This window comes from Hippichthys cyanospilos, chromosome 4 (assembly GCF_059441005.1).
Source record: "Hippichthys cyanospilos isolate Australia breed blue-spotted pipefish chromosome 4, RoL_Hcya_1.0, whole genome shotgun sequence".
Lineage (NCBI taxonomy): Eukaryota > Metazoa > Chordata > Actinopteri > Syngnathiformes > Syngnathidae > Hippichthys > Hippichthys cyanospilos.
The window spans coordinates 5,971,129-5,998,785 of record NC_142372.1 but is presented as its reverse complement, the minus strand read 5'-3'; the positions used below and the strand labels follow the sequence as shown (position 1 = coordinate 5,998,785).

At 37.6% G+C, this 27,657-nt stretch overlaps 1 protein-coding gene across 1 annotated transcript in view; it reads right to left on the bottom strand.

The window, feature by feature from the left end:
- Positions 1–440: 440 nt before the first annotated feature.
- LOC148424409 (collagen and calcium-binding EGF domain-containing protein 1-like) overlaps positions 441–27,657 on the bottom strand; it is a 31,629-nt gene continuing 4,412 nt past the window's right edge. The window contains exons 3-11 of the mRNA XM_088413523.1: positions 6,098–6,150; positions 5,246–5,380; positions 4,957–5,094; positions 4,044–4,165; positions 3,850–3,967; positions 3,590–3,729; positions 3,453–3,488; positions 3,170–3,205; positions 441–2,254 (exon numbers count right to left, since the gene is read on the bottom strand). Coding sequence (XP_088269649.1) covers positions 2,072–2,254; positions 3,170–3,205; positions 3,453–3,488; positions 3,590–3,729; positions 3,850–3,967; positions 4,044–4,165; positions 4,957–5,094; positions 5,246–5,380; positions 6,098–6,150 — 961 coding nt within the window. The 3' untranslated portion in view covers positions 441–2,071. The remainder of the gene's footprint in view (positions 2,255–3,169; positions 3,206–3,452; positions 3,489–3,589; positions 3,730–3,849; positions 3,968–4,043; positions 4,166–4,956; positions 5,095–5,245; positions 5,381–6,097; positions 6,151–27,657) is intronic.

The window sequence follows — 27,657 nt, the reverse complement described above, 5'->3', positions numbered from 1 at the left end:
CAAATTTTTAAAACATTATATCCTGAAACCTAAATCTTGTATGATTAAAAAAAAAAAAAAAAAAAAAAAAAAAAAACATCGGTATGGAAGGCTGGTAGTGCACTTTAGCGCCATCCTCTGCTCATCCTCTGCTAAAAAAATGTCATAATTCTACACCTCAATCCTCTCTATTTTCATTTGGGTCATTCCAGAATTTGGGGCCATATTCTGCATCTACTAAGATCTCAAACTTTAAATAATCCACACATAAAATACTATATAATGGAATTTGTGAGTAAATGTATTTCTCCTCAGACCAGAGCTAAAAAAAACAAAAAACAACAACAAATGAAAAAAAAAAAACGCTTTAAAATAGTATTAAAAGCATCAAATAATTCAGGAACCCCCTAAAAATTATTATTTGTTTTATTGCTGCCTCTGGTAAGAACGGGAACGTTTGTTTTAATAAACATAATGGATTCAATAAACAAATGTCCTCCAATGCTAGAGTGACCCATTTAACCTTTCAAAACGTTCCAACAGCAAATATTTCAACATTTCAATCAAATATATTTTTTTGTGTGCTATGCATTTCAATTGAATCGTTATTTGAGTACTTTTTTTTTCATTTTACCAAACACTCGTGCAATGTTAAGTGTCATTGCAGGAGGTTGCTATGTAGCATCTAAGCTAGCTTTAGAATGTTTATCTTGAAAATGGTTCGTCCCTCTCTAATCAGCCTATTTCCCCCTTTATCAGATAAACATCGTGATAAAAACAGTACACTGTGCTTGCTTGTGATTTCATTCATCCCGACAAAAAATAAACAAATCCTCGCAAATTTCCTGCTTCAGCCCTTGAAATGACATAATGTATAACGTTTGTTGTTTGGGTGAGGAAACTAGCCGCTTCCCTCAGCCTTCTTCATGCTTATCAATAAAAATCAGTCATCGCTTCTGAGTTGTTCATAACAATATGTCGTGATGCACGAATGAAGCTTCATGAAGCACTTGGGATATTTTAAGGTTCCGTTCGATTGAACACTTGATTCAAAGTTGCCAGTGGAAATTTATTTTTATCTTTAAACCAAGAGCGCCATCCTGGAGCAGTGGTTCTCAAATGGGGGTACCAAGGAAATTGACATAATTTTCAATCTAAGTTCATAAAACAAATTTTATGCTGAGCAGGTTGTAGTTTCTCCCCCATACTAGAATGGTTTGTTCCAACTTGTCCTGTTACCTGTAAAATTAATGATTTATTTCTGTGAACAGAACTCTACTATCAGCCCAATAGAGGACACTAAGAAGTGTTTTTTTCTGTGGACAAATATTAAATTATAATTATTTCTTTTTGCGAACAGGTCTGACAATTTAGGTTGATTATTTTTTGTGGACAAATGCTTCTTAATAATTAAGTTAATGATTTATTTTTGAGAAAAGATCTCTACCTTTATCCCAAAAGAGGACACTTTATGTTTAATATTTTTCTGTGGACAAATACATATTTATATGTATTTCTTTTTGAGAAAAGGTCTGACACTTTATTTTGATTATTTTTTGTAGACAAATATACAATAATGATTAAGTTATTTGTTTTTAAAATACATTTCTTATGTGATCCAAAAGAGGATACCTTATGTGTTTTTTATGACTTTTTTTGGAAAACAAAATCAGACACCTAAAAATACTTTGCGATGGTGCAAGGGGTACTTGGCTGAAAACGTATTTCACAGGGGGGTACGTCACTGAAAAAAGGTTGAGAACCACAGATCTAAAGGAGTAAAAAAAAACATAACAAGTGCTTCTTGAAGCTTCATTTTCCCATCACTACAAGTACAATTTTTCATTTCAAATGAACAAAAATGATTTTGAAAACATGACTTTATTCCCTCTCAGTGCATACTGGCAATAAAAATCGAACTGTAATTCCAAAGAAGAGTCCCTGTTTTCATGGTAAGCTGCAGCAGGAAGAGAGAATATGAAGAAGAGACGATAGGGATAAATAAGGCTTGTCCTTTCAAGTCCTTCATGTCCTTTCAGAATCCTCCATTTTTTTTCCTTTTAATAATGTCATCAGACGCATTCCAAAAAGTTCAGGTACTGAACAGGAGTTCGCCTTGGCCGGATCCCCACTCTGCAAAATCGGAGTCCACACCGGAGGGAGAGTCCAACGAGATGCCCCTCCTTTCTCCGAACACTTTCTCCTGCAGCTCGATGATGTCGTTGCGAATGTCGGCCATCATCAGCAGCAGGAAGTCGAAGGAGCCGGGAGGACCCTGACGGATAGATTTGATAATCGATAGCAGGCATGGATTCTCCAAAATATAACTCTTGGTGAGATGAACAATAAAGATGTAATCCAATTCAATAAAGACCTGTTCCAATACATTATTTCAAAATAATCAACATAGAAGCCTATTAGAAAGACGCTTATAGTATTCAAAAATGGGGTGCAAAAGTCATTTTAAAATAGTTAATTGATCTAATATTTAGCATTATTTTGTTTTGATTATACTGAAAACCACTTTTAAATATGTCCATGTATGTGTCCAATTGCATGTTTAATTTTTCAATTAGAATCATTATTGCACTTGTTTTCTTAGCTTTTTTTTAATCTACAATAATATATTCATTCCATACTAAATACTACTGCTTTTGTCAAAAAAAAAAAATCTGTCATTTCAAATTGACTACACAGTTGTCAGAGCTAACAATCACGGCTCAGTCACATGACCCAATTCCGTTTCCTATCCCCAGAGTAACTGTGATGTCATGTTTAGGCGACAGCAAGTGGCAAGATGGCCGCCTCCTGAGACGAATAAAAACAATTGCATTTTTCTGCTTAATTCATATTCCGCAACAGTAAAATTAATCAGAATTCATGTTTAGACATGATTACCATTAAATAAGAGTTATTCCAACATGAATTATAAATGAATAATTTAGTATGAACCCCTTTGTACTATATTTGTCCTTATTACTACTACTATAACAATTAATACAAATCATAATTATTTTAAAATGATAATGATGATAAAATCATACTACTGTCGTTGATAATACCAACAGTAAAAATAATAAAAAAAATCATAATTCTTGTCATTTTGTACATAAATCAACATGACATATGGACCCATAAACAGTGTATACAACGTTCTCACTTGTTTTATTAAAATGTGCAAAAAACTTACAGGGGGACCACTGGGACCACTGGCTCCTCGTTCACCCTGAAATTGGCAAATATATAAAATGGTTTAAACAAAACAAAAAGCATCTTAAATATAAGAGATATTAATCAAGAATAACATGCAGTATATTTAGAATTAAAGAAAATAAAGTCATTGGTGGATGTTGTTGTAGCTGCCAGTTTATCCACTAGAGGGTAGCATTTCATCGCCTAACATGGACATAAACGTGAGGAAATAGCTTTTGTATTTATTTTCTGGTATGCGTGTATTGAGATATTAAACTGACCTTTAAACCGTTTCTTCCGGGGGCCCCGGGTGGTCCCTGCATGAAGAATAAAAGATAAAACTTTATACCTGTCAATGCAAAGTTACATGTAGTACGGTTGTGTATTTTTATTAATGTTATTATTATTTTATTTTTACCACAGGTCCTCTGCGGCCTCTTTTGATGTGCCTCAGATCTGGCTCTGGACCTATGGGTCCAATGTCCCCCCGGGGCCCCCGAGGACCTGGAGGGCCTTCCCCGCCTTGGTCCCCTTTAACTCCTGGTCCACCTGGGTGACCTGAGCAGTAGGTTTCGAATAAAGATAATTTGGTTAGGTAGGAACATTCTATTGCAGATTAGGTAAACAGGCATGAGGATTTGAATTGGTGAAGAAAATTAGATATGTAGGTGGGGTCACCTGGGACCCCAGGAGGTCCTGGCGGTCCAGGTAGACCAGGACGGCATGCACTGTTGGGACGTTTTCCCGGCCTCCCAAAAGAAGGTTTCTTACTGCGGTTGGCCAGGAGATCAGGAACCTGCCCGCACAAGAAGCGAATTAGCGCTAAAACTATAAACTACGTCAAACCAGAAGTAGACCTCCGCCAAGGCTACCTGCGAATTTGCCAGCCGCAGTTTTATTTGCAGCAGACTGCTTTTCATGTTGATGAAGTCCTGGCAGGTAAAGGAGCAGGTGCCCGCGCTCATTAGCGTGTCCGACTTCCCGGATGAGCTCACTGAAAACCAGCACAACACACCTCAAATAAAATAAAGCAATTTCATAAATCTACTTTAATCAAGAAACACATGACACAACCTATAAATTATATATGTTTTAAAACACATGACGTCTCACACCACTCAAGATGACACTGAAGCTAAGTAGCAAAAGGTAAATGAATTTTTATTATATTTTTGATGTATATAAATATAAGCATATCATTTTTACTTCAACCTGAATGAGTTCAATTATATTATGAGTTCTGCTTAGAGTAAAAAAAACAAAATAAAATCCACATTATTGTACTAAATCCAACATCTGCATTGACAACTGAGATAAACTTCTCATGCGACATGTTGCTGCGCCTCTGGCAAGCCGTATACACTGCGTGGATTTATTGCTCCGCTTCATGCTTTGGATTTATAACATAAAAACATCCAGCTGCTCCACATGGAGTGGATATAAAAATATAGAATGACTACATGTCTACTGCACATGCACAAGCTTTTCATATCTTCATATGGGTTCACATGCAGGAGGTGCACCTGCAATAAATGAAGTCTACATGCATTTTTGATTTTATTTATGCAGCCCATTTCATATCCTTTTCATATAAAGGCAACACGGTCATTTAGCAGCCAGGCAATCATATTTGATCACTTCAAAAATAGCAAAATGGCCAACACATGCTTATATATATATATATATATATATATATATATATAATGATGTAATAATAATGATATTAAATATTTCTAAACACGACAGATAGGCAAGAGGAGGCTCGTGGACTTATTAGCATCTTACGGTTGTGCACTGCAATGCAGGACCGCTGATCGGAGGCAAGAATGTATCCACTGTAGCAGCGACATAGAAAGCTGCCGCTCGTGTTAACGCACTCATGCTCACACACGTTGGCGTCCGACTCCTCGCACTCGTTGATGTCTGCATCAAAAGAAAAAAAAAACCCGACTAATTAAGACTAAAGAAAGGTCCAAAAAAGGTTATGTAAAAAGGTTGTATATATGTAATCTCTGAGGTTCCTGAAAAATAAATATCAGCCTTTGGCCTCACACAGAGGTCATTACTAACTAACCAAGACAATAAGGAGATTTGTGGTTGCGGTGTCTCTCCCGGTCGAAGCGATAACCGGGGTAGCATGTGCACACCACCCGCCCAAAGTTGTCAGTGCACTGTTGCTCGCACGGTGATGTGGCGCACACGTCTACACCTGCACAGAAAAAAAATACATGGAGGGAACTATCACAAGGCAAGTATGAAATAACCACAACGAAAGAGAGTTTTTTTTTTTTGTATTGAAGGCACAATTACCTAGTTTTACTTTATTGGTATGAAAATAATAATTTAGCTATTAATACTACATTGACTACCTTTATGTCATAGAACATTTGATCATATATATATATATATATATATATATATATATATATATATATATATATATATATATATATATATATATATATATATATTTCATAGTAGAACCCCAGAGGACAGGCCATTTTGGGTGATTTTTAACATCCGTTGTTCACTGTATTTACTGTCAGTCTTAAGAATGCAACAATATTCATGATGATTGATGATATATTTCATAATGATTGATGATATATTCCATATGAAGCACAACAACGAAGCGCAAATCCAAGTGCTTTGTTGCTGACGCCAGCAGTGAGCTAATTTGGCTTACGTCATCGTTACAAAGTGACAAAAAGCCAATGATGGGGAATTATTTGGAGCGCCACGTTAAACCAATGTGGTCTGCAGACCTTGTTTTGGCACAGGATGTTTCCCAGCTATAAAAGTGGCGGAATGGAGGAAGATTAGCTGGATGCATGGGAATCATATGTGTGTGAGTGTGTGTGGGTGTCAATCTAGGTGTCGGAGAACAACAACAACACAAATTTAAAAAATGGTGTGTTTTACCTACTTTCAGGGACGCACTGGCCCATCACAAACCTGAAGCCTTCGCAGCATTTCCTCCTGGAGAGAGCAAACAACCAAGAGAAAAAAGGTTTGAATAATGACTTTGCATTACTATGGGTCATTATATCATTATTATTTAAATTATGTTTTATATATATATATATATATATATATATATATATATATATTACTATGGGTCATTATATCATTATTATTTAAATTATGTTTTATATATATATATATATATATATATATATATATATATATATATATATATTTCTATAGAATAGATAATAGATAATTCTATAGAAATAAGTTTACTAACATTTCCCCAGCTTGCCAAAAAAAGAAGAAGATGAACAGGAAGTTACTGACCTCATAGTAACTAACAGACAGTTGACTTTGAGTACACTATTACAGGTGTCTGTACATACTGTGTATGGTAATCACTAGCGCGCTAATGCTAATTGAGTGAATCCTAATTGAAAGCTGATGTGCTAGCATAGGCAACTTTTGCTGCATATGTGCATAAGATAATGATTAAGGAGAAGTTATATCCATTCATTTCATATTAGATTCAACCCGGGTAGATTATTTTAAAAATCGGGTAATTTGAGGTAAATCAATAGAGATTCAACTGTGACAGCTCTAAATATAGTATTTGTTTTGCCCTTTTAAAGTGTGACCCCAATACTCTTTTGTACAACACTAATCGGTAGTGCTCTAAAAATATCATCCGTCAAGTTCCATTTTAATTCATTCGTGGAAGTCATTCCCCCCTAAAAGTGATTTAGAGCATTTGTCACATGTGGCCCAACACGTGTTCCGCACATCACAAGAGGAATTGAGTGTAGCGGCGGGAAGACCGCACAACAAATATCACACAAGAGGCGAGGAAATGCATAACAAAAGTGTGCGATTTAGAAGTCGGGGATGTTCCACAATAAGTTGTGTTTTATTCATCTACAGACTCCATGCAGCATCACCCCCCCCCCCCCCCCCCCCCCTCGTGAACCAGCGAATAATCACCCATAAACCGTCGAGACAGGCCCGAACTGATGAGATCCAGATGATCGGGCCGCTTTAATCGCAAACCAAGGTGGAGACAGGTGGGTGAAAGTTAAGATGAAAATTGTCACTACTTCATTGAGTCCGTCGACAAATCAGTCAGCGGAGCTAATGACTTGCAGATGGGAGCCCGGGTCCTGCGGGAGAAACTCATACCTTTTACGCCGCTCGGATTAAAAGCCAGCGCAAGGTTACGTGGCGTGAAGATGCCGGTCGGCGTGATTCTGATGTTACAGGCGACGCGAAATCAGACCGAAAGTGCACTTTATTACGGATGACCTCACTATGACAAGAAATCCACGCTGTGAGGCCAAGTGGGGAACTGCTTAACCTCCTAAAATAAGAAACTTTTTGTGAGGAAAAAAAAAAAAATCTCTCCACAACACCTTAAAACGGACATATTATGTAAAAGTGACATTTTAATAGATTACACACAAATAAGTTGGTTCTCGAGAGCGCCTGACGACCCATCGAGAGGGAAATTACGCAACCAAGTAAATCTTTTGTGAGCTGCCAATTTTCCAGTTTGCTGGATCGTCCTTTCACAATTGGATTCATTTACCCACACTTAAGAGTTTCTTTTCTTTTTTTTTTTTCAATTGATTTTCTATTCATGACAATATCCTTTTCATAAAATTCTTTGCAATTATTATGAATTTATTGGAGTGCTGTCTTAGATTTGTAATGTTCAAGGGCTTCAAAAGAATGCAGGTATCCTCCCAAAAACAGAACTTTTAAAGAAGAATTTGAAAGAATAATACAGTCACCGACTTATACTGTAAAATGTATTGTTTTGTGTTGTAGAATTGATCACAGCTAGCAATATTGAAAATCCTATTGTAATTGACCATTTACTGAAATGTATTGGGAATTTTTTTTTCCCAATATTCTCACGCAAGGAGCAGAATTTGGACTAAATCTAACGTAAACTAGACTAGACTCGGAATATTGACTCGAAACTAGACTTGGAATGAAATTACAAAAACAGCTTGACACGACAGCTTGAGAGTTTGAGGTTTTAACGTGGCACTGAAACTAGACTAAATAAAATCACACCTCAATTCGAATGACACATCTAATTAAAACAAAATAAGTCCATCTGTGTACTCCCTATTTCCCACTGTGACAGACTACATGGAAAAAAAACGGAATTAAAGGGTTGTTCCTGTGAGACCAATTCAAGAAAGCTTCAAAATTCTAAAATTTCCAATTATGGCAAAAAAATAAATACATTTTGCCAGTAAAGACTTTGCTCAAGAACCACCGAAAAGTTTCATAGTACGTTAAAGTGACTTTCTGCCCATCCATCAGTTGTGGAATTTTCAACTGACGGTCAAATCACACAGAAAACTCAAAGACTAAAGCTAACCACACTGAAAAAAATAAACTACAGTGAAAAAACGGACAAAGAGGTCCTCGTATGGAACATTCTTTGTCTTGAATTTGTGATATCCTCCTGAGACCCGTTTGTGTCCAATGTAGTGTCCATTACTTTATTAAGAACACACATGGACTTAGTAGGATAGAGCGAGTGAATCAAAAGCTATGCACCAAAAACAAATGTCCACTACAGTGGACACAAATAAATCGTCTGGATCTCAGAAGGATATTGTTGGAGCAATGAACAACAAACTGCGATATAGCAAGATGGGCAACCATCTTCGTAGTGAGCAGTCAGTCTGTCTGCCAGCAATTCTGCTTCAACGTCCGCACGTGTCCCATGGGTGGAGAGCACGGAGGAAGCCGTGGTGTCTGGACGAGCAGATGAGGGCAGCAGGAGAGCTGACCCGTGTGTTTTTGTTTTGCTGTGTGAAAAAGTATGTCAGATAGACAGGAAACAGGCCTCCAGAACACACTGACGAGTGTGCGTGCATGGGTCTTCATGTTTGACAGTCCTGTGGAAGACCTTCTTCTTCATGGGATTTCTGCTCTGACATGATTCCTGGAACTTGCTTTAGATACTTTTTCCCATGTAGGATTCGCAGTTCTTGTACCACGGAGCTTCACTGCAAGCCTGACAGTGTTTCTCGTTGGTGCTGATTTGACAAGATTACTTAATGGAGTACTAATGCCTGCTTCTGGTTACGGTCAACTTGGAACTGTCAACGCTGAATCCTTACATTGTCAACCGCCTTGAGCATGCTCTACCATCTGGTCTTAAGGGCTTCCAGTTGGTCTTATAGATTGCTGTTTCTGTTCGCACTTCTTGGATGAGAACAGATCGTCCATTTGTATCTCTCAAGAGACTGTGTACATCAGTGGTTCTCGAAATGAGATACAAGAACTGTAGCGAGTGAGTCATTTGTATTCTGGTTACAGGCCTATTGAATGGGACCATTTTGGTGAATTTTTTCATTTCTGGGGCTTTTTTTGTTTCGTTTTTTTGGACACTGACACCCATTGTGCCAAAACACAGGGTCAAAATTTCCTTTTTATTTTTTCTACACATTTTTGAACGCCATAGCTCCGGTAAATTTTGAGAAAAACGCAAAACAATCTTTCACAATGTAATGATCGGTTGCATTCTGTATTTCACACTTCATAGCAGTGAGTTTCGTAGAGGATAGCTTCTTGATTTTTCATCCTTTTTTAGCTATTCATCGGTCGGGTCATATTCGTAAATGTAACTGATGACGCTCAGTGCCGACAGAAAACTGTGTGCGATATCTATGTACTTATGGGTGCTGCTATATGAAAGATTGACTTCCATTCTTCAGTTAAAATTGATGTAGGTAATAGCTGTGTTGTAAGTGTGGAAACACTGCCATCCAAAGTTCACAGTTATCACTACAGTGCAAAAATTGGCTTTATATTAGGTAAACACTAGTCAAGGGTGTCAGCTACCCTCCATAAAAAATTATTTGACGAGATACTACTACTTTAAAAGACGAGAATTCTCGTCAATGGCACTGAAAGAGTTAAAAATGCACTTCCAATGATGTGGCAAGACCAGGTATCATTTTTATATCAAGATTATCTATCTGCTGAATGTAACTATAAAAGCAGGTAGTAATCTAAGTTAGTCACCTTACTTACGTTACTTTTTCTGCGTAACTGCGGTAAGCTGCTGCTGATGTCTGCTTTTGAGAATATAGGAGATTTCTGTCTGCTTTCCAGGATGCTGTGACACATCTTTGCAACACATTCCTGCCCGTATAAGTCACGGCAACACATACTGTAAGTGTAAGCATTTTGGCCCTCATCTACTGAGTCAAGTGATCCAAATCCAGCTCTGGAACCCGTCTCCCAAAGTGGTGCTCTGCTGCTTTTGGCACCTTCAAACCAGAATGATGGCAACGTCGAAGGTTGGAGATGAGATGTTCAAGACCCCCCGATCCAACACCCGCCACAAAGGTCATTTTAGCATGTAGACACTAGCCGTCATCGCTCACAAACGGCAACTTTTCCCCCTCGTCTATCTATCACCGAGAGGGATTTGCGCCGCTTGTTTGTTGAGCGATTTGAAATCCTCCCTATCACACCCCGGCCAGATCTCGTGATGTGTTGCCGGGAACTGACAACAGATTTGTTCAAACCACGCAAAGTCTCGTTTATTCTAGAGATAACCTACCGCACCTAAAAACAACAGCGAGTAGTCGACTTCACTTTTGACTTGAGGGAAATTTAGCGGGGACTTGACATGCTTGAAACTTGAAGGTGTCGAATTGAGGATTATTTATGACGCGCTTCTGTGACTTTTTTCCACCTCTGGATGGTAACATTACGCAACAAATTCACTCTCAAAGTTTCCCATAGGAAATAATGTACAGTAAAGTAGATTCATCTGTTGTAGGCTCAAACTGTCACCACCCTTAAAAAATGTTATTAGGGGAGACGTAGTTCACATTTTGTTCTCAATTTAAAACCATTCCCAGTTGTCTTGTCAATGACGTGCTTCTGTCAAAAAAAAAATGCTCTCCGAGGATAAATGAAGTTTTCCGAATTGGAATCTGAAAAACCCAAAGGATCAAGAATTACAAGACTGGCTCATAACAAATTTGAAGCAGTTTTAGAAGGGGAAAATTTTCTTTAAAAACATAAAAAGCTGCTGTCATAACTGTGACAAGGAAATAAGAGCCATTTTTATTAAGATATGGAAATATATCTAGAAATATTGTGACAGAACTTGGAAAGCCACAATCAGACTGTGATGGCACAATGAAGCTTTAGGAAGTACTTGTGATATTTTTTTTTACCAGTATAGATGGTGCTCTAGGTTTGAAGATAAAAGCTAATGCACCAAGAGGGAATAAGATCATATTTCCCATCATATTTGTTCAATTAAAAAAAAAAAACATATTGATAGTGATGGGAAAATGAAGCTTCATGAAACACTTGTGATACATTTCTACCACTCTATATGGTGCTTTTGATTCTAAGATAGTGGATATTGATTTCCACTGAATATTTAAATCAAAAGTGCCATATACAGAGGTAAAAAAAAAAAAAAATCAGAAATGCTTCATGAAGCTTCACTAAAAGAAAGCACTTTATCCACTGAGAATAAAGTCGTTTTATTCATTGTAATTTTGTAAGAATAAACTGGAAATGTTATAAGTAGACTCTTTTCAGACTGCTCATTTTTAGAAAGGGATTTTATTTTAAAAAAATAAATAAATAAATGGCCCATGGCACCAGTTTCAAGTTCAGCTCATGTCAGCGTTTTATTTTGTTTACATCAGCACATGTGGGTAAATCATGCATTAGTGCCCAATTCTTGGCTTTGGTAAAAGCCAAATGATGAAATATTGGTGTAATATTTACATATTTGAACAGATGTGTTGACGATGTGTGAGTGTGTGTGTGGTCACTGGTTTTGTGTACAATATGCTCCAGATGCTGCTAATTTGGATCGAAAAAATACTGCTAATTTTGAATGTGGACAAAAACTCCACCCATATATATATATATATATATATATATATATATATATATATATATATATATATATATATATATATATATATATATATATATATATATATATATATATGTGTGTGTGTGTGTGTGTGTGTGTGTGTGTGTGTGTGTGTGTGTGTGTGTGTGTTTTATAATAGACGTAAAAGCTCAACAGGCCTCACAGGTCCCCTTATAAAGATATATTGCACTGTCAGATTGTGTCATTCAAATATTAAAATATGGTCTCTAAATTACACGTCTATATATTTTTTATTTTTTCCTCCCATCTGTTGGGACCTTTTTTGTTTAATATTTGGATGTGTATCTCGGCCAGGGAGGATTTGTTTCCCTTGGATTTAGTCCCTCCTCATGGATTGTTTCTCCATATTTCTTCTAAAGATGTCTCTCTCTAACCTATACGTGATGACATTGTTAAAACTATGAAGTAAAAATAGTAAAAGAAAAAACATCCTCTAAATCTGTTTTTTCATTGTTTGAAAATTTCCAGTTGATTTACCCTTAAACCAGACGTGTCCAAACTACGGCCCTGGGGCCATCTGCGGCTCGCCGTCCACATTTTTTCGTCCCGCAAGAATATACAAACAAATACATTTTGACATGGCCTGCAATGCTATTTTTTACGTTTAAATTTTAACAATTATTCTAACAATTATTTGGATGGTAGGCAGACTTGTATATGGAAATTTTTTTTACACATCATCTTTGACAAAAAGCCTTGACGTAGAAGTTTTTTTTTATCTACTTTCTATAGTCAATGTGTACTGTAATTGTTTACTAGCTTAACTGATTTTTACTTTATTATTACGTCTTTCTATTTTTCTGTTTGCAGCTCTCAGGGGAAAAACTTTGGACACGCCTGACTCAAGTCATCTATAATAAAGAAGATATCTATAAAAAAGATAGGTCAGCACAAATCTCAATATATATATATATATATATATATATATATATATATATATATATATATATATATATATATATATATATATATATATATATATATATATATATATATATATATATATATGTGTGTGTGTGTGTTTTTGTGGTGTTGCTCTCAATGTTACATATAACTGCATATTCAATTAACCCTAACCCTTAATTTGATAATAATTGATTGTCTTGAACATATGACTCACATTTGTGTAATTTTCAATTCTTATTTACGCATGAGAGCCAACCAGCCTGTTTTTTGAAGGTGTTTCCCAAAGCAGCTTGTTACAGCCTAGTGTTGCTTCCTAATTACAGTACGTGTACTATTCTTGTGCAAAGGTGTTACACTCCAAGACCTCCTCCGAGGCCTCCTTCTGGGCTGTTTATTTGGCCTGCCAGCCCAGCACAGGTTCGGAGGACGTCGGCCTCCAGGGAGACATCAGAGCGTGGCCTCACAGAGGAAGCTTTGACTAGAGCGAGCCAAGCAGGAGGTCCGGATGGGTTTCCGCTGCCAAACACGTTTGACCCACACTTCCTGCTTTACTTCCCGTGTTATGCCTCGCCTCGCTCCCGCCGTCACCTGTCCATCACGTTCCCATCGTCCTTAAACCACATCCCAGGTGTCTCTGGCACGGTTTGTTAAATCACACCAAGGACTAAAAAAAATACAGCACACTGAGAGTCTTGTCTCTCAGAAACGAGACCGTTTCGAGGTACTTCCTCGTGCGTTGAAGCCACCGCTCGCCCCACCCCTCAAGCGGCTACATGTTCTCAAGCAACCGTGAATCTGAAGAGAACAGCGAGCCTCCATCAAGACAATATAAGATTTTCGATGGCGGATGAGAGAATCCCCCAACAAGTCGCCAGATTGCAAATTTTATTTAGCAGATTCGTGCATGTGGTGCATTCAAGAAACCTATAGCCTTGAATATAGCCTATATTTTGAAATACACTTTCTTTTGAGCCTCCCAGTGACTGGAAGAAAGAAGTGGGCCTATGTATATTGTATTTTCCCTTTGGGGGTCCTCATTTTATCACAAGAATTCAAATGCCAGACCGCAGGAATATATGGCGGACACGATGTCGGCCGCTACATTGCCTGCAGCGGACATTAAATAAAATTAAAAGCAACACAAGCTTAGATTGCATTTCCTCAGTATTACATGTTGAAGATCCATGCATATGGCGCATGCAGCAGACATCCCCTGACGAAAAAAGTAAGCCCCCATAAAACCAGTCAAAAGTGACAAAAGGTGAGAACAAGTGAGTGTGACTTTGTTGGAGATGATGAGCGCTTGGAATGTGCCCCTGACCCCAAAGAGGGCTTCGTGTCACCACAAGAATTTGCCATCGGTGACCCTCTGAGCATCTTGCTATGACGCACACACACATATGCACAAACACATGATGGTCTTTGTCCACTGGGGATTGCCGCGTTGACATCTCACCTTGACAGACAAGAAAGAAAGCTTCCATTTTTCTCAAGCTTGCAACACACTGAAAACCATACCATTCAAAGCTAAGGCATAAAAATGCTAACTTTAATAACATTAACCTTGTCTGTTTATTTTTGCCATTTCTAGGCGTGTACCCACAAATGTTATTGCAGAATTCAATATGAGAGGAGATGGAGAGCAGCGTGAAAATGGAGCAAAGTGGAGACTGTGGAGTGAAATACAGCACTGTCCGCAGCTAAGCTAACAGCTAATGCTAGCATGCATGTTTGTTGATGTCTTTGTTGGCTAGATTTCCTCAAATGTAAATGTCGAAGGAGTTTTATTTTAAGACAAAATAGGAAGTAAAAAGCCTTAGCAAAGCAGACTTTGACAAACAGTTTAATAAAGCAGTGTTCAAAACTAAAGCGCAGCAACATGCTAAGCTAATGTTAGATGTCTGCTTACGTCGTCATTACAAACGTTACAATGTTAAAACAATTTTATTCATGACTGTAGACTGTAGCCAGGAAGCTATATTACATCGGCAACAATCTATCCGAGTGTGTTTTGTTTTTTCCCCAAATTCTTAAATTTTAGCACAGCGTATGCGGTTACATGACAGTTTGACACTTTGTTCGCCGGAGGAAAACAATAGCAAGGCAACAGTGTACATACAGTGTATTATATTAGCCTGCTGATTTGTTGTGTTGAAGCATGCACACTGACAGCCTGAACACAGCTAATGAAGACCACATTGTATGGGAAAAAAAAAGTCATGGTGGTTTTCCAGAGGGGTGTTCAGGTGCACGCTAATCAGAAAAAGATGACTGCAGTTTTTGTATGCGTGTGTGTTTTGTTGAGGGTCACACTCCTCTGGTCCAAAGCACCTACTAAGAAAATTAGGCTTCCATTAAAGACAGGAAGCTCAACTCAAAAGGCCTTTTAAAAAGCTTTGGAGTATCTTAGAGGTGTTCAAGTGCATGTTAAAAGCTCATCTGTGCATCTCTTATGCGCACGCAATTCTCTTATAATCATATCTTATTAAAATATTAAAGTATATAAGCTCTCTTGACATAAAGCAGATAGAAGGTGCAGTTTTATTGCCTCCAATGCATATGCCTTTGCACATGAGCTTATTTCTGTCGCAGATGCCCCTTGTGGACATATGGATGAACTGCAACCATCTTTATTTATTTATTTATTTATTTATTTATTTATTTATTTATTTATTTTTGAAGCGATTGAGTTAACTCTGGGAGAACATTGTAATTAAAACCTTCATGAGGGTGCACAAACTGCCTGGATATTGAAGGTTGTATGTGGTGTAAGATTTTGTGTGTGTGTGTTTATTTTTACATGTTTTTGAAAGTGTGCACCACCCTTTTGGGATGGTGAAGGGTGTGCACAGCCTCAAATTATTTACAATAATTAAATGTGTTCTTAGGTGTGCCTATTCCATCAACCTAGTGAAGGTAATGTGTGAGCTGATAAGGGGGTGCACCAACTAAATACTGTAAAGGGGTGCATGGCATAAAAAGCGGTGCGCCAATTGAGTTGCGTAAACAGCATTGAAACAATTTTGAATGATATTTTAGAAGTGTGTGAGCTCTGATGGTGCACCACTCAAAGTGGTAGTCTCAAACCTGTGTGGCTTAATAGGGGGTGCACCAACTAAGAATATTAAAGGGGTGCGTGGAGAAAAATGGGATGCCTCTAATGAGTCGGAATGTTGTTGATCATGTTTTGCTCAAACTATATGCAGTGAAAACATTTTTGACTGGTGCACCATCTGGTGGTATGTTGGAGGTGGTGCATGGTTTCAAAACGCTGGTGCACCAACTACGTAAGGAAATTGAAGGTGTACATGGCATCAGGGTGTGTCAATTGAGCCAAGATGATGATGATGTCTTGATGAATAAAAACTTTTTTCTGAGTGGTGCGCCGATTGCCTCATTTCTTGCTGAAAAAGCATAAAAACCTTTTGGAATGTTGAGTATTGTGCTAGCTCTGATGGTGGATTCATGTGTGGATTACTAGTGGGTGTGCCAACTAAGTAAGAATATTAAAGGGGTGCATGGAGTAAAAATGGCGTGCATGTCTTGCTGGAACTGCAATAAAAACTTTGACTGTTTTTTGAGTGGTGCGCCTACTCTGATGGTATGTTAAAAATGGCGCATGGTTTAAAAAGTTACCGTGCCACATAAGTAAGGATATCAAAGAGGTGGATTGTGAAAAATAATTGAGTCGGGATAGTGAAGTGTGGCGCACCAACATAATTATGATCTTAAGAGTATGAAATGTTTGCAAAAAGCAATTCTGAAATTTGTGGGGAAGTAGAGGTTATCGTTTTTGTCTGGTGGTGCACCATGTGGTAAGTTTGGGAGGGTGAGTGGCTTTGAAACAGAGTGAGCCACGTTGTTTGAGACAAAGGGGCTCTGTGGCTAAAAAGTTTGTAATAAAAGATTTGGGGGGAATTTTTGTTGGGTGCATGTGTTAGCATTTAGTTTCTCTTGTTAGACTCCATAACAGCGAATATTTGCAAGGAAACACAATGCACCTCCTTGTCTTTGCCACCTATGATGTCATTGGTGTGTACCTGTACACCCCAAAACCCGCACACAGATATGCAATCCTGATGGAATACTGTAACCCAATCGGAGTAAGGAAGGGTCTTGCACTCGAAAAAAAAAGAAGAAAAAAACATATGCTAAATCTAAAACAAAGCATTGAAAACATATTATGAATGAAAAAAATCATAAGTCTTATAACCCTGGGACGAAAAGAGGGCTCATAAACTCATTCAATGCCACTTCAGTAAAATTGATTTTTGATGTTGATAGCCTTCAATAGTCGTGAATGAGTTAAGAAACAAGCAACAAGTGGATACATATGAAATTGGTGACTGTGCAATTTGGGAAAACAAGAATTAATGTATTCTGGAAGCACGCAGGATTTCTTCATCCAGATGAAACAAAGTGACTCAGTATGTGTGTGTGTGTGTGTGTGTGTGGGGGGGGGGGGGGTAATCTTAGCAATGAAAAGCAGCACAATATTCTTGAATGTTTTTTTCTTGGTGTCAATATTCGATTTTATTTCTTTTTCTGGCTTTTATATACTGATTTCGACGCCAGGCATTTATACGACTGCACCTCCCCAAGAGTTTTCAGTTGCTTCCCTTTTACTTCCTCTCGCTTCTTTCCACTTTCTCATTACTGTGTCACTCATCTTTTATTGTAACAAAATGACAAAACTGAAACATTTTAGATGAATCCAAATCTTTTTTTCTGATGATGATGACGGTGGTTATGTGGACACTTTTGTGTGTGGTTTTTTTTTTGCTATAATTTTCCACAGTTGTGAAAACACATTTCATGAAACCATCTATTTTCCCTCAAAACACAAATCTACAAATTCAAGCTACAGTGGACTCCTGCCATATGAAATTAATCTGTGTGAAACCTATGGTAATTAGCTTATGCGTATAAAACTCCAGGTGAAAACATCAAAATTGTGTATATATATATATATATATATATATATATATATATATATATATATATATATATATATATATATATATATATATATATATATATATATTTATCTATGTTAAAAATTGGTAAAATAATATAGTAAGTGCAACTAATATATAATATACATGTATACCTATTAAATAACATCATAAATAAAAAATATATAAAGGAAAAAATGAAATATTGACTGACATTGACTTGAGCTACTTATGCCATAATTCTTAGCAAGGGTAGCCTAGCCTAGCCTTCTTTGTACTGTATTTCTTGATTATCTCCAGTTTCGTTTCCATACTAATTATCTTCTTACTTCTACCTTTAACATCACTAGCAATCTCGAGACCCATGGCTGACTGACTTAAGTTTGAATTAAGCACTAAAATGCACAATAAATAAAATATTGTAAGCACTAACACAAGATGAAGTCTTTAGCATCTCAGTATCTTAGTGACACCGTGACGCAGACCAATAGCAGACCAGCATCTTAGTAACGCATTGCAGCTCAGGCAGTTTGACGCAAAAAGAAAATGAGTGATTACCTAAAAGTGCCTGAAGAGGGAGGCAAAACAACATAAACACAACCAACCCCACAGGTCATGAAAGTTGTTGGTGCCGTAAAGCAGGAAAAATGCCGTAAAAAGGTGACGAAAAAATTTAATATTCTACATCATAACGCGAAAAAAAACATAAGAACGGGACGCTGTAACCTGGGGATTCACTGTACATTCTCCAAACTCACCTGTGCACTCTAAGATGGATTTTTACCCGGCCTTTTGGCCCTATCACATATAGGGTTGCGAGTAACAAATATTGTATTATTTGAACATGTTGGGAAAAATGCCCTGTTTGTGTTTTCCAAAAGTAAATGCTAATGCAAAGGTTTCCTGAATCCTGAATTATGAATCCTGTTAGCTTGTAACTATCATCTCTGTTCTTCGTGTCTCCTTATCTTTGCCGTTTACCCTTCAAACGTCTTGTTAGTCTGTCTTGCCCCCAACACTGTTTACTTAGCTGGACAACTCATTAGCTGTGTTTGTTTTCAATCTAATCTGCCGCGGAGCCACTTTTTTCTTCAAGCAGCTCCTCTGCAAACCCTCAAAGCCTCATTACAATTGTTCTCATTTGCTACTAGACATGAATGGACACTGACATGTGTTTATTAGTTTATGAGCACAGTTAGCAGCTTTTTAAGCCAAGTGTAATTGCCATAAAACAAAGGAGAAGAATATTTCGTATTTGGGAGTATTCCGTTTGGAATAATCTTGCTTTATCTGTCTGACAAAGAGCATAAACACTCGGCGTATTTGCAAGGTTGTCCCTGAGGGATACGCTAAAGTTCACCGATGCGTCAGTTGACAAACGTTTATGTCTGTTATGAATTCAAAAATAGTTGCCATCATGCCAGCATGACTTCATAGGGATCATTTCAAAACCGGATGTGGAAGGGGCTGACACCATCTATGAATCTGGAAAATTATTAGGCTTTTGATATGGTGCAAACACTGAAAAAGTGCACAAATTATGACGTATAAAGTGAGCACCTTCTGATATTACATGTACCTCCAAAGCCACAAATATTGGAATAAAATTTGAGCTGATTGTGTGGAACATAAACTTCACATAATCTGCCTTCAACAGTCAGAGTGGATTCTAGTACAGACTTAAAAGTGGAAAATTGCAGGATTGACATAAAAAAGTAAATCGACATTTTTTGTACAAGCAGTTAAAGTGACTTCTGATAACTGACATGAATTGTGTGTTTGAGTTGGAAAAACATGCAAGTAGGGAAGCAGTGCGTATTAAGTAGCAATTTATGATTAAAAACAGAGAAAATCAGCAATATTTTTGGAGGAAAAAAGGTAGCGTAAAACTCAAAGAAGCACTAAAAACTAAAAAAAAGCACTGAAACTCCAAACACACCATACTTCCCAACTGAAAGAAATCAGGAAACTAAATACAAGCCAACAGATGAGACAACGAGGAGCACCTGGAGAAGAAACAAGTGACTGAGGAAGCTGATTGGAGGACACAAAAAAGCAGGTTGAGGAGCACAGGTGGAAGCAAAAGTCCAAACGAGCAATAGTGAACACAAGAAAAAAAAAAAGCTATGCCAGTTACAATTTCCTTAAGACAGTTTCTTAAAAAAAGCCCCAAACTTATCACCAGAGTGAAAGCAGCTTCTGATACTCAGTATCTTAGAGGGTGGAAAAATGCGGGGTATTTTTCTGTGTATTATCTATTCTTCCATCCATTTTCTGGAGCTGCTCATCCTCACAAGCGTTGCATGATTGCTGGTGCCTATCCCAGCTCACTTGGACACCCTGAACTGGTTGCCAGCCAATTGCAGGGCACACAGAGACGAACAACCATTCACGCACCCAATCACACCCAAGGACAATTTAGTACGTCCAAAATACCTGCCCTGCATGTTTTTGAAGTGTGGGAGGAAGCCATGCAGGCTCGGGGAGAACATGCAAACTCCACACAGGAATGCCGGCGCGAGGTAGATTCGAACGCTGATCCCTGAATTGTGAGGCAAACGTTCTATCTCTGTAAAATACAGCGTTTATTTTTTGCGGGGGAAGGGGGTAATTCATTGAAACGTAAACGTCGGCGACCTCCTAAAATTTGAAGTTGGTACTGTTCCAAACGACTAGTTCAGTCTTTGGCGGAAGTCTCCAAGCCACTCCGGTAGTGTTTTCCTTACGCGTTATTGATGGCGACAAGAGTCAAGAGGGCATGTATACTTTGCCTGCAGGCCTCGCCACTTCATCCCAAAGGACGGAGATTTACGCCTGACCGCCAACCTCTGATGACCTCATGTGCTTAGCGCTAGCATGACACTTGTGAAGCACACCGTTTACCCCACCTAACCCGACGTTAACGCTACGACTACTAGACGGACGTCTGGCTTGTATTTCTGTCCTGAAAAATCAGAAAGCGTGGGGACAGGATGTTGTAGAGTTGGAGATGGGATCCAGGTGCATACTTTGTCACAGAGGAAAATTGGACATTGACCACCACCAGTTTTGGGTAATATGGCCGAAAATAAAATAAAATCTTGTTGTTTCTTTTCAATAGGTCTGAACGATTTAAATATATATTTGATAAACGTAATAAACACAACAAATATTTTAAATAGTGAGTAAAATATTCAAAAAACTATCTATTAAAAGTAAATTTTACCTCTACTTTATTTGCTTTTGAGAAAATGCTAACTTCCTACAGGTTACTAAAACAAAAAGTCAAAATCCACAGAGGAAAATTTGACATTGACCACCACCAGTTTTGGGTAATATGGCCGAAAATAAAATAAAATCTTGTTGTTTCTTTTCAATAGGTCTGAACGATTTAAATATATATTTGATAAACGTAATAAACACAACAAGTATTTTAAATCGTGAGTAAAATATTCAAAAAATTAGCTATTAAAAGTAAATTTTACCTCTACATTATTTACTTTTGAGAAAATGCTAACTTCCTACAGGCTACTAAAACAAAAAGTCAAAATCCAAAGTGCACTCATAGTCTTAAAACCGAGCCAACGATTACAACATTTACCGACCACATTGGTGTTTCCCAGGGTACTTCATGCACAAAACAATCAGTAAGCAAGTGGTAACAATAATAGATTGTACAGTAAGTAAATCATTAAGTAAATGTTTGGAAAAGACCGCAATCAACACACAGATAGACAATAAAATATTCTTTGGTTTGCTTTACTTGGGTTTGCCGTGATTTATCACCTCTGCCAATGAGGTTTTAAAAGCAAGATGACATTAAGACATCCATGTGATTAACAATGTGGAAAATTAGTTCAAAGCTAAGCAAAAACCAGAGGCCCAGATAATTCAAGCTTTTTGGATTTGGTATTAGTCAAAATCAACAGGGATATTTCAATAAAAGACAAAAAAAAAAGATGGATGATAATGAACGATCCTAATGTATTCCACGCAGCTGTTTTAAGTTACTTCATTAAATATCAAACAACTATCACTGAATATTGAAAACCGTTGGTCAAGAATGATGATTGATCGAGCACTGAATAGAAGCCAAGTTGTCACCAAAAGCTCTTCCAAAAAAACTTTTAACAAGTGCGGAGGACAAACAAGGACAAAAACGCTTTTGAGCAGTGTTTTTAAATCAAACTTAAGATATTCCCCTTCATGTGGTTTGATGATAAACTGTCGCTAAAACAAATAAGTGGTGCGTTGTGACAAAAGTAGAGCTGACATTCAGAAAGACAAGACCGATTATTTAGCAAATATGCAGCTAGCTTGTATTTAGTTAGCTTGTGTCTAGTTAGCTTGTATGTGGTTAGCTGTTTGCATTTAGCTAGGATGCAGTTAGTTGGTATACAATTAGCTTGTGTGCAGTTAACTTCTATGTGATCCGCTTGTATGCTGTTAGCTTTTGTGCGATCAGATTCTGTGTAGTTAGATTGTTTGTGGTTAGCTCAGTTTTACCAGGGATTTTTAACCAGCCTTGTCCCAATTTTGAGCGTTGTATCCCGAGTCCAGACATTTTTTAAATTTCTTTTAAAGTCCAATTGTTTGGGCCATGCGTAAGTCCATCACACGGCTGTTACAGCAAAATGTATGATAAACTGATTAAAAAGGAATTCAAATAGTTTATTTTAGCATTTGCTATACCGGAACAAGCACTACTACCTGCTTCTGTGTTTTCGAATCATAGCAAGTTGACCATAGTAAGGTGAGTTTTCTGGTGAGTCCCCTGTCGTATCCAAGATTTTATTTTTGTAAATCCGGTGACCCGAGGTTAGCTTGTATCTAGTTAGCATGCCGTCATATAACAGTGCATATAGTTATTTTCCTGTTGCACTGCTAGCTTAATTGTCCTTATCGTTATTGTCTCTTTTAACAACTTTTGTTTGGGTCACTTTTTTACTCCTTGAATCGCATTTACTCGATCAAAAAAGGAACTCGAGAACAGGCAACAAGACAAAGCTGTTTTTAGAACTCTTTAGTCTGTTTCAATCAAACTTTGGTTGGTTTTCCGCGACTGTGTGATTTGTTTGGTCATTTTTTAAACACATTTAATGGTGACTGGCCCAGTGATGAATAGATAGCAAGACAACTGTGGCAGACGGGTTCAGTTTTGACATTTTGACACCACACGCGGGAAGGAAACTGATAGTACCGACGACGGGTTGTTTTGGTCATTTATGAGTGGAAATGGACACGAATGAGAGAAAATGGACATATTTGGAGTATAATATATCATGTTTAGAGAAATATCTGCCCGAGGTTTATGGTATAAAATAAGGCACGGAGTATAAAGTGCAAAGGAAAGAAAACAACACTGCTCCTAACAATTGCTGACTGCTCATCGAAATTTTTAAACGACACATGTAAGTACTTGGATACGCCAACACACATTCGTGCAAACTGGCAAAAGCACACACACATTGATCACAGAATCCTTCCTTAAGGGATGCAGGCTGGAAACTCCTGGCAGACATTCCTACACGAACGTGGACGTGAATGCATCTCAGATATCCCTGATGGCGACACAGTGCAGACTTGACTTGCATGGGAACTGGCCATGTTCACGGGAGGGAAACCCTGCGCGGGCGCCCTAATGAGTCAAGACAGGAAGCGGTTGCGGTTAAAGTGTAATGTCAACCTTGCGTCGCCCAAGTCCCGAACCAGAAGAGGCTCTTTAGAGGTCATTAGGAGACCCAAATGTCTGCTTTTTCTCATCCAAAGTGACATTTTAGCATGGCCATTTTAGATTTCAAACAACATTAATTAAAAGAGTAAAGGTAAAGTGATTGGGGGATGAAGGAATTTAGGTACCGTGATGCCCTTGCATGTGGGCGAGGAGAGTAAATCAATGTTGACTTTAAGACTCACAGGGTAAATGAATAAAAACATACAATACAAAAAAACATAAAACAAGCACACAAGGAGTGGCTTGCGACACAGACTCCAGCTTTATTAGACCCCGCCCTCAAAAAGGTACAACTTATAATATCTTGGTCCTTTTTTGTTTGTAGAATAGCGCCCCAACAACTTAATGTATCCTTGCAAATAAGATGTTAAATGATGTGTCTTGGCTAGGCTTGATAAGCTATTACTTTTCTTAATATTCCATCGTAGATTGCCGAGACTAGAACTCAAAATACTCCCCAAAAATTCCCATTGAAATGAATGGAGACAGCCAGAAACCATCTCGGAAAAAGTACCTTTTTCCAAGCCACATTGCACGCGCATAGAGTGTCAGAAAGATGTAATTTGGGGCTCATTTTATTGCCGTTTTTCTTATCTTTACCGCTTTACCGCTTTTTACTGCTTTTTTTACCGCAGTTTCACATTGGTGTGCATTGTGTCTGCTACTGCGGAGTCTATTATCTCAGATCGCAGTTGACAGAAAAGCCATGGCAAAAATCTCAGACTTTTGAGTTATAACACTGTTTTTCTATTTACATAAATAGATTTCAACATTTTTTCAATGATATACCTCCGATGAAATATTTTTTCACACAAGTACACCCAAATTGGCATGAAACAGGTAGGCAGAATCAGGTAGGTTTTAACAGGTGGGGATGAGCTGAAGAGTTCAAAGTTCAATTGATATTCGGTTTGAAACATCCAGGAAGAAATTTCATCGGAGATATTGAATGTGTTATAGGAAACGGAAGGGATTTTTTTTTTTGTCATTGTAAAAGATGGAATACTTGGAAGACTTTAAATTTTTTGAAGGCGTGAAATGTTGGAAAGGTGAGACTCAGTTGAAAATTGTAAAAGTTGAAAGAAAATTGATATTGGTAAACTATTTTGAATATCTTGGTGAAAATGTAAATTTCTTTCTTGTTTTTTTGGTCTGTTTGAAAAGCATTTGTAATGTTTGGTTTGCGTTTTTTGGGGTTGTGTGGGTTTTTGTTCATATTCTTAGTTTCATGTTAGTTTCCCTTGCGGCTGCATTTCTGTCTGTGTATCGTTAGTCTTATTTTGTCCACCTGCATGTTTACCTGCCTTTTGTCTCTCTCCAGCTGTTACGTGTTCCCTCGTTAGGTGTGAGGTTTATTTTAGTCCCCAGTTTGCATTGAGTTCTTGTGGGATCATTGCTTTGTTGTCATGCTGCCAGTTTTTTTTTTTTTTTTCCCTAACCCTTGCCGTGATAGCATTGCCAAGATGAATATTTATAATTCTAATTATTTAGAATTTAGAATGGGGAAAAAGTGTGGAAAAAAAGTTAGAAATGAGTAAAGTAATTCTGTAACTCTCATTATGCAGAAATATCATGAAAAAATGCTGTTATTGTGTTAAACAAGTGTATATATTTTTTTCTTTAATCACCATTATATGTTATTATTGTCAGGCTGCCAGCTTTTGACTTCCATGTCCAATTTTCTTCCTTTTCGTCTTCCATTTGTTTTGTTTATTCACCTGTTCTTGGCAGCAGCGTGCTGTCATCACACTTACTCTTCCGCCGATTAGCGCAGCTGCGAGACGTCAGAGTCCTTTAGTTTGAACGTTAAATCTTGAAGCCTATGCGCTATCTTCATTCACTGTATTTGTGTGAGGTCTAATTTTAAGACGTGTCAGTCAAAACACAAAGTGCTTGTTGTCTTGTTGTTCTCTCCACTTGTGAGAGGCACAGCTGAGAGTGTTTAGCTGCTCATGCCCCCCCCCCCCCCCCCCAAAAAAAAAAAAAAAAAAACTAACGTCATCATCCTGACAATGCAAAACATTTGTAGGCAGGCTCAACATGCACACTCGTGGCTTCCCGCCAAGACCGAGTAATACGAGCGAAAAATTACCACAACAATAAAGATGTGAAAAAAAAAAAGAATCATTTTTGGGCCTCATTGCTGAGAAAACCACAGAAGGCGGGATGAAGTGGTTATTTTACCAGCGGGTGGCAAAGGGGGGGCTTCACTCCAATCTGACGCTGCAAAACTCCTTGGAGAGCAAAACATTGGATTTTGATTTGGAAAAACCATCAAAACAATGAGAATGCTGCAAAGGAGGACCTTTGCAGATAGAGAGCATGAGAATCAAGTTCCCTAAAGTAAGCGTATCAAATTAAATACTAAATACACAAAGGATAACGATTTACAGCACACTTAACATGCACACTCCAGTTCAAATCATTTGGTTTGCGGGGGCGGTTTTTGTCGCGTGCGTATACTTGCTATAGATTATATAGAACAGCCACATGAAAAATCCACACTACAACAGCAGTAATGAGTAGTGAAGAAATGTAATAGTTATGTTACCACTGTATGTTTTTTTTAAATACAATATCGTAGAGCAGAGTTTTCAAAATTGAACTTAAACTGAATATATATATATATATATATATATATATATATATATATATATATATATATATATATATATATATAAAACATAAGGGTAATAAAAATTGTGCCCATAAAATGTATTAACATTAAATATTCCCCGTTGGGATTATAGTAAAGAGCTGTTCTAAGATTATTAAATTTATTTCTTATTTATAAACAATTCTGACAGAAAGGGCTCAACCACTTTCACGTGATGAAAACTGGATTTTTAGGATTAAAGTGAAAAAACTCCTGAATATTCAATGTATTTTATGAATTCATATTTTTCTGAAATATTTACAAAAAATGATGATTATTTTGAAATTATTTTGGCATGGATGCTTCTTTTTAAATGTGTGTAAATATAAATTGAAAATATTATGTAATATTATTTCAAAATCACACATAAGCCCTGGAGTGCCTAATTGCACCTTATTAGCAAACTACTGTTGTCAAGAGATACTATTTTTATGGGAAAAACAAAATACTGTATCACATTTATATATCACTATATATCATAATGGATTAATCACAAGTTTATTTTAACAAAAAAATGTGATTTGAGATGCAAAAGTGCTTTAAGTTTTATGCTTGGTTATGGAACTATATTAAACTTGTAAGTCAAGGCACCACTGTACTTCCTTGATACCGATTACTACTTTCTTATTCACTTTGGTACCGTGCAATGGATTTTAGGGATTTACAGAAACGTCACAAAGAACCAAAAACAGTGATTTTTTTTTTTCTTATTAACTGACGAGCAAAGGAAAGGTTCCACGGAAGAAAACACTTATAACAAGACTTATATAAAGTATCATATACATCTACTCTTGAGTCACTAAGCGGCATCAGATACAATATCAGAGTGCAAAAAGAAGAAATATGAGTGGTACGAGTAGCAGTGCATTTTAGTTGAATTATTGGAACGATTTTCGTTCAAAGTTGGCAACACGGCAGCTGTAGAACATGACAGCATATGTCATGGAATCATCCCGAGTCAAGAGAGCTCGTAGGCCAGGGTAATCGAAGCGTCGTAAGTGGCGTGATTAGCCCGGCTGTTTGGACGGCGGCCAGGCCCGTCGCTTCTTAAACCCTTTAACACATCAACGGCAATCGCACGCAAAAATACATCCGCCGCTCCGAGCCATGATTGGTCCGAGTCAGACGCAGTTTAACGGCATCCCCCCGTACTGACTTTTTCTCTCTGGAGACGTTCCGGGGAATAACTTGTGTGAAAGTGTTGAGTGGCCTTCTCGCAACCCCGAAGCATGTCGCCACTGTTTTGTGTATGTTCTACTGACACGTGTGTTGTGTTAGCACATCGTAGCGCGCATAGTAGCATGCGGCTAAGGCCTTGTTTACACTA